Source organism: Furipterus horrens, unplaced genomic scaffold, assembly GCF_987537825.1.
Source record: "Furipterus horrens unplaced genomic scaffold, mFurHor1.1.pri manual_scaffold_12, whole genome shotgun sequence".
NCBI classification, from domain to species: Eukaryota; Metazoa; Chordata; class Mammalia; order Chiroptera; family Furipteridae; genus Furipterus; species Furipterus horrens.
This window is the reverse complement of record NW_028327182.1, coordinates 2,028,378-2,043,698: the sequence shown is the minus strand read 5'-3', so window position 1 is coordinate 2,043,698 and position 15,321 is coordinate 2,028,378. Positions and strand designations below refer to the sequence as shown.

The window sequence follows — 15,321 nt, the reverse complement described above, 5'->3', positions numbered from 1 at the left end:
GGGCACCAACCTATTAAGTTCACGAAACTTGGGAGAAGTATCCACGTAACCACTTGATGATTGTGCCTTTATCAATGTATAGTTATATAAGTTTTAAGTAGTATTTTTTCTCCCAAATATGACATTTAGTGAATAATTTGAACTTACCAAAAATATGAAAATAATGTTTAGATTCTCTGACATAATTGAAATTATACAGCATTAATACTAATAAATATTATAATGATAATAAATATAACTTAATTCTGTGGTATCCTAACTTTAGTGCATTAAGTTTATTTAATATCATGAATTTTCTTCTCTTGTTTCTTTTTTCCTTCTTGTTTTTTTGTTTTATTCTAGATGGTCCCCGGCCATCACAAAAGGAAATTATATCACTGAGGGCATTTATGCTACTTTTTCTGAAACAGCTCATATTAAAGGTAAAATAACTTTATGTAATTCAGAATTGTAATATATTAGGGGAACAGAATTTTTGGCATATTTTAAAATCATTATTATAAAGTTAACACAAACTTTTTAACTCATGACTTGCTTTTAAAACTGTGTGCATCTTAGTATTACCTTTTATTGAATTTCACTTTTGTTAAATACTCTTTGAGAACCTCTGTACTAAGTAAGGGTTACAGCAGAAATGACAAGGAACAAGCATGAAGATTTTACTCCAGGAAATGGTCTTTGTTCCTTTTTGAGAAGGCTCATGTTATGTATTTTGTCATACTAGGGTCTTCAACAGATTAATATTTAAGAACATAAAATAAATGTAAAATACACAATTAGTATTGTAAAATTTGGCCGTAATTTGGATTATTTTAAGAAGAGTACATGGTTAAAATAGTGATATTTATTAGTACAGTTAGATGATCAAAATATACTGACTATAGGGAAGGTCAGTCAAATATTAGCCATTTGAAAGACTAGATACTGATTTCTAAATACTTATTTCACGTGAAATGATATAGTTGTTTGATTATGAAGCACCTAGCTATTTTAATTTTTCATTACTACTCTTAAGTTGTTTTTATTTTCTTTTAAAACAATCATTTTGATGCCTGCCTTTAACATAGTCTCAATTTTGGATTTAAATTAAGTAAGGTATTTTTTTAATCTTTAGGATCGAGGGGTCAAAGAAGATGAACTTCAGAGTATATTGAATTACCTGCTTACCATGCATGAGGTAGGATGTGGTCTGGCTCTTCTGTTAATTATTTTATTCAAGGATTAGTGCAACATTTTAACTGAAGACATGCTGGTGCTTCTTACTATGCAGGATGAAAACATTCATGACGTGTTGCAGTTACTGGTGGCTTTGATGTCAGAACATCCGGCCTCGATGATACCAGCCTTTGATCAAAGGAACGGAATAAGGTAGGAGGGTAACGCTCGTGTTCTTCACAGCTTGAGTTGAGGACTAGCCCCTGTTCTGTGAACTTTTGCATCAATACAGCAAAGTCTTACACCAAGAAGGGAGTACATGGAGAGAGCTATTAACCCTCTCAGTACTCCGCTGAGGAAGGGCAGAGAAAGTAGTCCCAGGGGTCAGGACGAGTGATTCAGTGGTTCCTGCAGAGTCGCGGGGGTCAGAGGGAGCTTGGTGGGGGTTAGCGAAAGGGAGCCCGAGAGCGTGAGCGGCGTGAGGCTCCCGGGCTTGACAGTGAGCAGGCCTGGGAGGCCCGTGGGCTGGTGACGTTGGCTTCGGTCCCGTTGGGGGTAAGAAGGAAAGGACCGCTCCGCTTCCCGGAGGCGGGCCTGCTGTGATGGCTGGGGCGCTGGCGCGGGGACGAGCCCCCCTGGGAGCGGTGGGGCACAGAGGGTGTGGGCCAGCGGGCGGGGCCGGCTCGCTTCCGTAAGGGAGGCCTGGAGTCCTTGTGTAGACGAGTGGGGGCCGGTTCTTGCTCGTATTCTCAGGACGTGAGACCTGTGTCTTCGCCCCTTAGGAGCGCCCCCCTTCTGTTTTTCTGGAGTCTGAGTTACTGGAATGAACAAGAAATCTAGATTGCTCCATGTGCGACTTAGTGGAAAAATAAATCAGTGTTAATTAATATTAACAGCCCGAGCAAATGAATTAGGATTCACCGATGTTTTTATATTAGAAGCGACCAGTCATTACTGATTCTGCAGTTGCGTTTCCTGCTGATATTGTGTTGCAAGCTCTTCCATTTCGTGCCATAAGAAACCCTTGTCTCCTTGTGAAGGGAACCCTAGATGTTCTCATGCGTGAGTGTTCATCGTAATTTCTGTTGGTCCTTTTTTCTTCTTTTCCGTTCAGAGTTCCTCCTAGAGAATAGGAGTTCTGTGCAGCTACTGATTTTGTATCTGAGGATAGTCACGTTTCGAGGCTTTGAGCTGCTTTTTTGGATCTCAGGATTAGTTTTCCTGTTGGATGTTTGTTCTTAGACTTCCTGGACATTTCTTATTGGACATGTGTAACTTTCCTATCCTCATCCTTGTCTTTTTAAATTACTGGCCTTGGTCCTTAAAAGTTCTGAAAATAGATTTCACTGTAAATACATTTAAGACCTTGAAAACTAGCTTCCAAGGGAAACAATCACTGTGTCGTTTCTCTTTGCTCATTGTCTGTCCTTCAGTAGAGTAATGCAAAAAAAAAAAAAAAACAGCATCAAACATCAACAGTTACTGACTCCTTACATAGTATAAGCTACTGCTAGACATAAAATTGATCCCACTAACTTTACGTTTTGTTCCACTTTGTTAATGTTACTGAGATGCTATGAAAATTAAACTGCATCTTCTATTCCAGCGTTTTTGTTTCGCCTCCATTCCTTCACCCTCAGAATACAGAGTGATGTTTGTCAGCGGGTCAGGCACAGGTGGAGCGGCCACTTTACCGAGAGGGTCTCTTCAGACCGACACAGGCACCTCCAGAGTCCAGCAGAATTGGTCACAGGGTCTTACTTACAGGAAGGCGGGGTCAGCGCGAGGCCGGCCCAGCAGTTCTACGCGGGCTTCTCTGCACTGAAGATTTCTGTTCCTGGCCATTTTTAAAGTAGTTTATCTGGGCGCTAATGACGGGCAAGCCAAAGGGATGAAGAAGGCGGGAGCGCCGTACCGGTGGTTGATAATCCACACGGTCACCGGTTGGATACTCCGCAGGTGTCCCCCTGGCCGCTGCCGACAGTGGCATCTGTGGCCGCGTTGGGAGGGGCGCAGCGAACGACTAAGCCGCAGGCTCTGACGCGCCCACGCAGACAGGGAGGCTGGTCAGCGGTCAGCGCGTGCAGGGACGGGGCTGGGCGGTGTGCACGTCTGCATTCGCGCAGCATTCCCCCCACTTTACTTAAAGACATATTTAGAAGAATAAAGCACATCCTGTTTTCATAGAGTCGTGGGACCACCCCACGGACCTTCTTAGGTTCTAGATTCTCGAATTCGTTTTAGAAGAGCATAGTTATTATGGCCTCCTCGCCTTTAGAAAACAGTGTTACTTCTGGTGTTTGAATAGAATACGAGATAAACGTTCTGAAGCGCCTACAGATACTGTAATGAATGTGACCCTGCCCTTCCGTAGTGTTTGAAGTGACTGTGGGTGGGGGGAGGTAATGTTTAACCAACACCTTTTTTGCCCCAAGTAACAGAAAACTTCTCAGACCAGTTCAGTTGAAGCGGAGGGTGGGTGTGCGGTGCAGCTCCCGGGTGGGCAGCAGCCAGGCAGTGAGCTCGCTCCCCCGCGCCTTCCTGTGGGTGCCCGTGGTCTGCACACGGAGTGAGGCCGTCTCCTACCCCAGAGCCCCGCAGGGACGGGTGCTGTTTCTCTGACCCCACTGCGCACCCGAGGAAAGAGGAGGATCCGGGAGGCCAGCATCTGCAGGTCCCCGAGCACGAGGGCGGGGGCAGGTCAGTGGGAAGGGACGTGGCTTCCCTGAGCACGAGTCTGAAAACAGAGCGTTTTTATGGAGTCCGGTGGGACGTTCACGCTCAGGGGCAGCCAGTCACGTTGGCCTTTTTGTTCTGGGTTTGAAGGCCAAGGTTAAAGAAAAATTACTAAAATGTGCCAATTTTTTATTTTTTCAGTGAATTTGAAATTCTGAGAGGTATTGTATTTTATGTACGTGTAATTTAATTGTAAAGTGTATAGTGCTTATATTTTTAATATTTGCAGGAGTTTAAAAGATCATTGATTTTTGTATTTTTTAGGGTCATCTACAAATTACTGGCTTCCAAAAGTGAAAGTATTTGGGTTCAGGCCCTGAAGGTTTTGGGATACTTTCTGAAACATTTAGGTCACAAGTAAGTTGGTGTTTTCTTAAATAACGAATTGTAAAAAATATCTACTGAAATTATATTTTTACTAGTTTTGTCTATATTACTAGTCATATAGTTTATCGCTGTTTGCTTGCTGAAGAAAATACTGTTTATTTTAAGGCTACAGTGAAATATTTCGTAAAGTAAAGCACATGCAGATACGGTTTCAATAAAGACCTGCCCGACCCAGGGAGTCCCAGGTACACTGCGATCTGCCTGGGAGCCGTTTCCGGCGGGCCTGCTCGGCCAGCGTCTTCTTACTCGTCCTGTCCTCTAGCAGCGGGGCTCGCTGATGACTTCTGCAACGTGACAACCCGAGGCTGCCTTCCTTCCCCAAAGCCCAGAAGTCAGATACTGCAGAACCATCACCTGCTGCTGTAATGAGCGTTTGTCAGACCGTTTTGTCCGCTGCCTGACCTTTGTGAGACCCGTTTCCTGTCCCCACGAGCTCAGGGAGTCAGTGCTGCTGCTGAAGTGGCGCTGGGTGGGGTCCCCTCAGAGCCGGGCCGTTCACCAGCCTGCTGGTAACAGCGGCGAGGACGCGGGGACTCCCAGGGGTCACCAGTGTGCCCAGGAGGCTGCGAGAACAGATAGTAGTTTCGTTTGGGTCCCAAATCAGCAGGCAAGTAGGGGAGACAGGTGTGTTAAAGCCGCGGAAACGCATGCGCCGCAGCCGGAACCGTGCGAGGTTCCCCCGGTGCGGGGCTGCAGCTCGTGCTGGTACACGGAACACTGGGGGCGGGACACACGTGCGCTTTTAGTCTTGGGGGTAAGGACGGCTTATTGGAGGACTCTGATTAGGAGATCGTAATAAAAGAGTGCCAGCCTGGACCCAGTGTCCTGCAGCCTGCCGATGAAGCACGTCTCCCAGTACAGAAACGTGACGCTGGCTGCGGGGTGCACGGCTGGGACTAGAAGCTGTGTCTTAAGGTGAAAAATAGGGAAGGGCAGCTCATAAGCAATTTCAGGAAACTGGAAGGAAAGGTGGGCTAACGGGGACGTGTTGAATCGTCAGCTAATCTAACTTTGGGGGGAAATGGGAGGAAAAAGCCTTCCACACAGACCAAGAGGAGCCCGGACGCCCGAAGGAGGGTGCCTCTGTGGACAGCACTGTAGGACGGAAGGTGAGCCTGCCGCAGGGCCCACGGCCCGCGTGGGTGAAGGCAGGGCGGTCCGGAAGGCTTACAGAGAAGCGCACGGTCAGAAGGCGCCCACGCTCCCACGGTGGCGAGGCGGAGCTGGCAGATAAGAAAGGGGAACACCGGCCCAGCCGCCCGCTTACGGCCAGCGTTCAGCGGACCCCTCCCGTGGGACGTGGCCCTCTGCGCGGACGGTCACACCAGGCACCAGGGGAAAGCGCCCGGGATGGCCAGCGCCCGGTGAGCCGTGGCCTCGAACATCAGCAGAGGCTCCGTTGTGAGCGGGACGCGGACGCGGAGGAAGGTGCTGAGTCTGGCCTCCGGCTTCCGTGCAGGGGGCGCAGGGTGCCGGCCCTGAGACCAAGGTGCAGAAACTGGGAGCCGGGGTGCCCCTTAAGTAAAAGGGGTGCTGGCGGACAACTGTTAGCCACACGGCGGGAGGGGCTCACCCAGGCCCCTCAGCTGCAAGGACAGGCTGTGACCACCGACCGCCGCCCTCCACGGGGAGTCCGCTGCGCAGGGGGCAGGGCGCTGGTGCCCCAGCGTGGTCTGCGGTGCCCACTGGGTGCGCTGGCCCGGGGCTTGCCCCGCTGGTGCAGGCCAAGGTCAGTCCCCTCCTGCGCTCTGCCGGGGCCACCCTGCCTGAGCTCTAAAGCCACCTGAGGTGGCTGCTGCTGGTGCCGGCCTGGGGCTCCCTGAGGCTGGTGCTTGTGTGAGAGGATTTGGGAAGCTGGGAAGCAGCAGCCAAGGCCGGCCATTCACATGGGAAAGCCACAAAGGCGTGAGTGGGCCCGGAAGTTGGGTAGGAGGAGTCTCAGGGGGTCTCAGTATTAGGTTGATGGAATCTCAGATACGGCACCTGCCTGATGTCTCTCTGGCCCTGTGGGGGTTGGGCTCAGAAAAGGGACAAGGCTCTCTGCCCACCTTTCTGCCAGGGAGAAAGCTGTCCCCCAGCTCCCACCTCGATGCCAGACACCTCGGTTTCTCCCTGTGTGTCACTGGTGCCTTTCAAGCTGCTCCCCCGGTGCTGGAGCTCAGAGGGAGGGAGTCTGTGTCCGTGTGCAGGGTCTCTAAGGGGGCTGCTTGGGCTCCATCAGTCTCTTCCGCTGACAGTCCCCGCTGGTTGTTGCAGCCGGAAGTTATGAGGACTTATCTTCCTGGCACTGGAACGCTGGGCTGGAGGGCCTGGTGTTGGGTCGGGGCTCCTCACTCCCAGTATATCCTTCCCAAATTTTTTTCCACCACCATGGATGTGCGACCAGCTCGTCCACGCCTCCACCCCTCTTACCTGTCCGGAGAGGTGTGGTTTCTTCAATCCCGTGAGGTATCAGACTCCCACTCGGCTTGATCTCTTGACAGTTCTGAGTGACGGTGGTTCCGTATTTCAGTTGTAATTTTGATTGTGCAGGAGGTGAGCTGTGTTTACTATGCCACCATCTTGACCGGAAGTTGTTTTGTTGTGTTTATTTATTTTTGTTTTTTAATACGGTGGCAGACTGCAGATACAAGCAATAACCTCAATTTTGTTATGCCATTTCAAGCTAGAATACTCACTTTTTAGTATAATTTTAAATTCTTGATATTAAATTTGTCATAGACTATTTTATAGACTTTGAATTTGGACAAAAGGGTTTAAGAATTCTGTGGCCTCTGTGTTAGAGGAAACCAGGCACCCTCATCTCATAAGAATAACTTGTGAATAGTTATTAGAAGTTTGACAGTAATAGCTGTCAACTCTTCGTACGTTGTATGTTTCGCATTTTTGTTTGCACAGATATTTTAAGTGTTTATTTAGATGGTATTCTTGGAATTTTAGAAGATACCTGTGCTACACACTCATTTCTTTTTGTAGATGGAAGTTTGTAAAAATAATTACTGACATGGTTTTGTCTCTGCTTATAGTTGTACCTTTTTCTCTTTGCACCGTGAGAGCAGGAAATGCAGTGTGCGCTGCAGCATTTTGTTCTTTCTCCTCCTCCTCCTCCAGGAGAAAAGTGGAAATCATGCACACCCACAGCCTGTTCACGCTCCTGGGAGAGCGGCTCATGCTGCACACGAGCACCGTGACCGTCACCACCTACAACACGCTGTACGAGGTAGACGTCCCAGGGTGCGCGGGGGGTGGGGGGCCGCGGCATGGAGGGGGGCCCCTGCGGGGTCGCGCGGGCGCTGTCAGGGCTCGGGCAGGCTCCTGGCAGGGACGCGGGGCAGCGTCGCCGGAGGTCCGAAGCTCAGGACCCTGCCTTGGGCGCCCTGAGAGCTAGAAAGGCCTTGAGGAGGCGTCCCTGTCGCACCGTGTTCTGAGGAGAGGTCATTCTCGGAGCTCACACACTGGGACGTGAGCCAGCTTTCACTGAAATCAGCGCTGCTTTGAAATTACACAGAACGGTTTTTATAGAAATATTTCTTCAGAATTATAATATTTGCAAAATATGTACTTTAAATTTTATTTGCTTTATACGTACATTGTTATCCATCTATAAGTTAAAGATAATTATATTTTCTTAATGATTTGTAGCACACTTAGGAATTAGTTTTTAGATATTAGAATATGCCTTCTCAAAGCAAAACTAGATTTTTCTATTTAATATACTTGTCGATTTCACTAATAGTATCCGATTCATTACTTTATTAAATGGTGCAGCAGTAATGTCTCTTTGTAAGTTTGGGTAAATACTTCTCTTTACATTCAATCCCTAAATCCAGTTAAACAGTGCGGAGGCCCCTGGGTGCAGGTCTAGAAGATTCTAGCTCAGTTTCTTACAGAAATAATTAACTGATAGTTTGAATGTATAGTTCTAGTTACTTTGTCTTTTTCCGTAAGGGTATAATAGCTCCTGAACACAAGTTTTGCACAAGGTGGTATCTGACTTTAAATATTTAAATACCTCCTAATAAAATTATTTTCTCAAAATCATAGCATCGCAGAGGAGACAGTATGTTAGGCGTCATGCTATTTGGATATCCTTTGCGCAGTGACAGAACGAAGAATCAGTCAGCTGTGTAGCTTGTCCACACTGTCACGACCCAGAGGCTGCGGCCCCGACGCAGGGCGACAGCAGGCTCGCGGTTGGCATTCCGCGGGCCACCGGGTGCTGCTCCCCAGCCTGCGGTCAGGGAGGACGCCCGAGCGCGGAGTGAGGGGCCCAAGCGCTCCCGCCGCCCATGCTGACGCCCGCTTCTCTGTGGCTCACGGGTCGGGAGACGGTCCCCTTGGAAAGTAAAGTCAAAGGCCCGGTGCCACGCTCAGGCCAGCGCCTGCTCTGCGGGGTCGTCACTCGTCCCGTGGAGCTCTGGACACTCAGAACGCGGCCGGTGTGCATGGAGGTGCGCATGAGCGTCACGCGGGCGCTGGGTTTCACGATCTCCTGTGGCTCCCACGGCTGTGCCTTGCGGGGGGCGGGGCTGACGCCCTGGGCGCAGCCTCCAGTGCAGTGAGCCGCTCAGTGCGGCCACCTCCAGTCCTTGCCGTTCGTGGGAGTGCTTGCCTCCCGTGACTTACGTGTTCCCGCTTCTCCCCGCCCCACCGTCCAAACTCACGTGGGTCTAATGACAGTGGGTCATGTTTCTTACGGAACCAGGGGCGTGGTCTAATGCTTGTCCCCGGAATTTTAATTAAGTCACTGATTCTAGAAACATGTTTGCACGTCGCAGCTGTGTCCCCGTTCCCGGGTGGCGGGGGGTGGCCACGCGAGGGGTCTTAGTAAGTGTGGGCTGAGTGGGGTCCTCACTGTGGGCTCCTAATTAAATAGCTCGTATTCGAATATGTTACAGTTCTCAAAGCACTTTCACGCACACAGTCTTGCATGGTCTTCCTAGCAAATTGATCAGGTGGGTACCGTTGTCACCCTCGTTGTGAAATGGCCGGAGGGGGACGTAAACAGGCGACAACAGAGGACTGGAGATTCCTTGAGACACGTTTCGTTTTCCGTGCCGTGAGGTCCTTCTTCTGGCTCCTCTCACACGGAATCCTCTGGCCTTGTCCCTTCCACGCGTGGCTGCCCTTGTCACCAGCGTCATCGGGATGTTGTTCCCAGGCCTGGAGGGTCACACCAGGGGTTTTGGGTAAATTGGTGTGAAAACTTGGGGGGCACGCACCAGCCACTGCTCGTTCCGCGGGACGCAGCTTTCGGAGAAGCGTTCACACCTGCGTCAGGGCCGTCCCACTGGCGGCCGCGTGGGGGCGGGTCCGGGGGTCGGTCTCAGCCGTGCGCGGGCTGCAGGGCGGGCAGGGCGCCCTCTCCGTCATCGTCATCGCAGGGCGGGGAGCTCAGCTCTGGTTTCAGGTCAGTACCTGTCTGAGACACACCCCTAAGAGAATTAAGTCCGTGTTCTCTCTTTTTCTCTTAAAAACACAAGTCTGAGTGGAAAGGTAAGAAACGGGCCCTTGTGGACGTCATGGTCGCTTTCTAGTCGTAGGGACTGCAGTGTCTCCCTAAAGTTTCTCTCTCCACCCCGGCTTCTGCAGCCTGGCTCCGCACAGCCCAGCTTGCGGCTGACTCCCCTCGCCGGGGCCTCTGTCCCTTCCTGTAGGTCAGACTGCTGGAAAGCTGCTTTCAGAACTCAGCAAAACCGGAAGTTACGTCACTAACATAAACTGTCTTTATCAGGTGTAATCTCGCTGGGTGTTTTAATATGTGCAAGAGTCAGAGAAACACGGGCAAGGCTTAAAGGAAACGGTCAGATAGCCATGACTTATCCGTTGTTACATGTGTTTAAATACTGAATGTTTACTGCGTGTGGCTCCACGTCAGACTCCGGGCTTATTGCTGGGAAGGTACAGTGAGGAGACGGATAAAAATTCTCCTCAACGAGATTGTGTTTTAGTGGAAAAACTAGTAAAGGTTTTGTAATTTTCTTCTCTTTATTTGGTCAACTTTTGTCTTTTTTGTTGTATGAATGACGGCTTAAAAAAATTCTTTCATCAATGATAATGAGCAACACTTTTTGTAAATAATTTCCCTCGTGACGCTTCATTTTAAGTCGGGACCCAGGCTTCTGACTTTACTTACTGTCTTCTAAGTTTTTAAAAGTAATTTCAAGTCAGATGTTTACACCTCACAGCATACGGATGCTAAGGATGTGCGCTGGAAAGGTATTTCAGACCGTAAATTTTTGCATTTCCCAGTGAATCTCTCCTTCTGTAGATACTTGGTTTTCTCTATAACAAAACACATTTCTAAGACTACAGAGTTTGGCAGTATGTGGAATTCAAGAAGACCCTTCAGAAGAGAGACCTTGATTTGAGCGGAACTGAAATGCTTCTGGAATGCTTTGTGCATGTGTAGTTGTGCAGTCACCCTGTGAGTGACATTCCGAACCTTCGTCCTTCAGATACTGACCGAGCAGGTGTGCACCCAGGTCGTCCACAAGCCCCACCCCGAGCCGGACTCCACAGTGAAGATCCAGAACCCAAGTGAGCGCGCGCCACCTTCCGCTGTCACGCCGCGTAGCGGGGCGCCGGGTCGGGCTTTCGGCCACAGTCCCGGCGGCGCGTGTTGGTTGGGTGGACGCTGATGCCGTCGGAGATCCACACTGTACCTCTTTTCCGTGGTTTTACAGTGATTCTGAAAGTGGTGGCGACCTTGTTGAAGAACTCCACGCCCAGTGCAGAGCTGATGGAGGTCCGCCGGCTCTTCCTGTCGGACATGATAAAGCTTTTCAGCAACAGCCGTGAGAACAGAAGGTGAGCGGCCGGGACCCCGTGCCCCGGCTGTACTCCGCAGCTCGTCCTTCTTCTCTGACTTGCAGTCTGTTTCACAGAAGACATTTCCGACCTTTCCCACCCCGCTAAACGCTTGTAACCCTCAGAAGGCCTCGTGTGTTTCTTTGGTTAATCTGCATTTATTACCCTTTATTGTTATTTTCATGATTTTACGTACACGGGTATTCTATTTAATTGAACATATGACTGTAAACCCACAAATCACTATTTAAGGTGCGCGGCCCCCTTTGCTGCTGCCTGGTCGTTGCTGGTAGTACTTTCCTGGTGAACGTGCTGGCCTTCCCTTGTCCGTCTGCGCGTCCCTGCGTCCGTCTGCGCGTGGCTGAGGCTGTGCGCCCGGAGCTGGTGCCCTGGGGCGCGGGGGGTCAGCTCCCGGTCCACTGTCCCTCTGCCCCTCAGAAGCGTCAGTTCTGGTGTCACCCAGGCGTCTTTAATGAGCGTGTCTCCCACTAGGTGCTTATTGCAGTGCTCAGTGTGGCAGGACTGGATGTTCTCTCTCGGCTACATCAACCCTAAGAACTCCGAGGAGCAGAAGATCACCGAGATGGTCTACAACATCTTCCGGATTCTGCTGTACCACGCCATCAAATACGAGTGGGGAGGCTGGCGAGTGTGGGTCGACACCCTATCCATAGCCCACTCCAAGGTAACGAGCGCCACGTTCCGTGGGCCGGCCGCGGGGTCCACCGGCCGCAGACGCTCCCCGCGTGCCCTCTGGTGGGTGGCTGCCGGCATGCCGACCCCTCCGTCCCGCCCGGAGCGTGTTCTGTTTCATGTGTCGCTCGATGGAAGCCTCGGGCACCTAATTAGGAGTTTTAGGTCCCAGAGGTGCTCCCGCGTGGGTTTTATCGCAGGTCTGGGAACGTGAGCCCACGCCAGTAGCTCTTTAAAAACTAAAACATTACTACTGATTCTTATAAGGACACTGAATGAGATGGACCTATTTCATCCTTCATAAGTCGAAGGGGATTCTGTACTGAGATGGCCTCCAGAGGCAGGCCTGTCAGACGACACTCTGTTACCCTGGGACTCCAGTAGAAAGTGATATCATATGTACCTCCCAGGAGAAATTGGGAACACTTTTTAATTTTAGAAGAGCTTATAGTCCTGTTAAAAACTCAAACTTTATAATATATTGGCACCTTACTTTTATTATTACATTAACAGATTTGAAAATAGTATTTTATAGGAAAAGACATTGTACTTTTTATGTATTTTATACATTTATACACCTTGATTACTTTAGAACAAGCCCGTATAAAGTAACATTAAAGTAGCCTGTGTAAAGGTAAAATCGTGATGCCGTAACAATTCACAAGTGTGTGTATTTATAAATGTGTAGGGTTTTAAATCAGCGGCTGAAGCGGGCACACGTGTGTAATGGGTGGTGGGACTGGCCTGGTAACGGGACCGTGGGGACCGTGGATGAGCCACGCCTCCCCTTTGGCTCGGGTGCCGCAAACGTGTGGGCGTTCCGCTGGCTGTCAGGTTGGGGTGATGTCGGCAGACGTCCCCTCAAAGGCGAGCCCACTTACGCACACCCTCCTGTCGTTAGTTTACCCGACGGGTGGCCTTGGGCATGTGGGAGGTCACACGTAACTGTTCTTGGTGGTTATGTCCAAGCACTTGGGGGAAGTTTGTCTTAGTGGTAACACACGCCGTGTTTGAGGCCTCAGTTCTGGGCACGTTTTGCTATTGTTACCAGTATTCTCTGTGCATCCTTTCTCTCCCTGGTCTGTGTAAGATGCCTTAATGGGATTTTCAAAACCTTGTTCCTCAGGTCACTTACGAAGCCCACAAGGAGTACCTGGCCAGGATGTACGAGGAGTACCAGAGGCAGGAGGAGGAGAACATGAAGAAGGGGAAGAAGGGCAGCGTGAGCACCATCTCCGGCCTGTCCTCGCAGAGCACGGGCGCCAAGGGCGGCCTGCAGATCCGCGAGATCGAGGACCTCTCCCAGAGCCAGAGCCCCGAGAGCGAGACGGACTACCCGGTCGGCGCGGACGCCGGCGACCTGCTCCTGTCCGCCAAGGGGCCCGACGGCATTCTCGGGGGCGCAGACAGGCCCGGGGGCGGCGTCCACGTGCAAGTGCATGACCTTCTCGTTGACATAAAAGCAGAGAAGGTGGAAGCCACAGAAGTGAAGCTGGACGACATGGACTTGTCGCCGGAGACCCTGGTGGGCAGCGAGAACGGGGCCCTCGTGGAGGTGGGGTCGCTGCTGGACAGCGTGTACAGCGCCGCCGTCGGGCAGCTGCAGGGCGGCGGGGGGGCCCTGAAAAAGCTCGAGGAGAAGGACAGCGGCCCGCTGATAACGCTGGCCGACGAGAAGGACGAGCTTCCCAGTAGCAGCGCCCCGTTCCTCTTTGATGAAATCCCCAAGCAGGAAGAGAAGCTCCTCCCCGAGCTTCCCAGCAACCACATCATTCCAAATATGCAGGACACGCAGGTGCACCTCGGGGTCAGCGACGACCTTGGCTTGCTCGCGCACATGACCGGGAGCGTGGACCTCACTTGCGCAGCCATAATGGAGGAGAAGGAGTTCAAGATCCACACCGCCTCCGACGGCGTGGGCGGCATTTCCGAGAGAGACCCGGCCCCGGCCCCGAAAGGGCTGGCGTGCCCAGAGGCGGTGGCCGCGGCGCTGGAGGCAGACCCTGCCGGGAGCAGGCCTGGGCCCAGCGCCGACGCGGGGAGTGTGGTTTCCGACACCGAGCGGTCTGACGATGGCAAGGAGTTGGGAAAAGAAATCCGGAAAATTCAGACGACCACGACCACCCAGGTGAGCGGCCCGCCGGGGCCCGAGCCCACGTCGCACGGGCGGTCCCTGGTAGCATTGGAGCCGGCGTGTCCGGCCCGGCCCGTGGCGCTTCCTTTAGTTACAGCACCGGGTGGGCCAAAATGTCCGTATGCTTTTCTCCCTAAAATACGACGCAATTTTTATTTTTACCAGTAACTATTAATTTGGGATATTTTGAGCACCTCAGCTGTCTCCCGTGTGGTATAACACTGATTGTTCCCAACTAATGTCTTGATTGGATCACTGTCAACGTCAGCCGGGCCACCCGACCGGGCAGCACTGTCCAGCGGGAAGTCCTCAGCGCGAAACTGTGCACATTCGATCGGTCTCAGCCCCTTCTCCCTACACCACACGGCTTTTCCTTTTGTGTGTGTGTTTCAGTTGTGTTTTTACCTCCTGAAGTAATACAGCATAATATGCCAGAAATGTTGCATATTTTCTTTCATCTTCAATATTAAAATTGCTACACAAAATTCACCAGTTTTGATAAGTATTTTTGTGATGCACGCTGATAGGGCAGCTGTCACAATACAATCTAACACAGTTGTTTCAAATGAACTTAAAGACAGCTAAGCACTGCTAGCTCCATCTTTACAGAAAACAAACAATCATGTTGGCCAACCTAATGTAAGAGCATTTCTTGGAATTGCGTAGTATGCTCGCGCAGGTGAAAGGAATCTGAACTCTCCGAGTTACATTTGCAGGCCCGCCGCACGCTGCCGGTGTAACTGCCCGCCTCCCTGGGCAGGCCTGACCTCCCTTGTACAGAACAACAGGTGGAACTAGGATGAAATACGGCCCTTAAGGCTCTGACTGCATTTGCATGTTTTTGCTCGCAGTCTTCAGTCTGTACCCGTGATTAATTGTAACCTTCTAAGCGTTGGGCTTAACCCCGTTGTGTGGCTAGTACGCTCGGAGCCCGGACGGAGCTGGTGACGAAAGGAAGGGGGCGGGGGCGGGGCTGCTCTGGCCAGGGCCCCCGCGCTCTGCGTTGGCAGGCCCAGCCCCCACCACGGCCCAGCACGTGCGCATTGGCTTCAGGGCCCACACGGGTAGGAGTTCAGGACGGGGACAGGGGGCTCTGAGGCCTGGTGGCGGGACGTGTTGGGGCCGCGGCTTTGGCCTCCGCAGGGGAAGCCGGAAGAGGACGGGGCTCCTGTTACAGGTCTCGGTTGTTGAGCTTCGAGTTTCAGGACTCCTTCCTGTTTTTCTGGGCTGAGTCGTACCGTAGGGTTCGGAGTGGACGCAAACTTACCTGAGGGTTCAGTTTGTTGCTCTTCTCTGGGATTTCTACTCAGTTTCTAATGTCATCGAAGATCAATTTAACGTGTCTTGTTCTAAAGGGTATACCGTGTACCTAACAGGTGTCTTTGCTCTGCTAAGACGCCTTCCTA

The 15,321-nt window shown here is 51.2% G+C and overlaps 1 protein-coding gene across 2 annotated transcripts in view; it reads left to right on the top strand.

Annotated features, from left to right (window-relative positions):
• NBEA (neurobeachin) overlaps positions 1 to 15,321 on the top strand; it is a 377,725-nt gene that overhangs the window by 63,919 nt on the left and 298,485 nt on the right. For both annotated transcript variants that reach the window (XM_090258648.1, XM_090258647.1), the window contains exons 14-22: positions 343 to 422; positions 1,115 to 1,177; positions 1,271 to 1,368; positions 4,156 to 4,248; positions 7,390 to 7,498; positions 10,737 to 10,818; positions 10,965 to 11,088; positions 11,581 to 11,773; positions 12,908 to 13,909. In XM_090258648.1, coding sequence (XP_090114774.1) covers positions 343 to 422; positions 1,115 to 1,177; positions 1,271 to 1,368; positions 4,156 to 4,248; positions 7,390 to 7,498; positions 10,737 to 10,818; positions 10,965 to 11,088; positions 11,581 to 11,773; positions 12,908 to 13,909 — 1,844 coding nt within the window. The remainder of the gene's footprint in view (positions 1 to 342; positions 423 to 1,114; positions 1,178 to 1,270; positions 1,369 to 4,155; positions 4,249 to 7,389; positions 7,499 to 10,736; positions 10,819 to 10,964; positions 11,089 to 11,580; positions 11,774 to 12,907; positions 13,910 to 15,321) is intronic.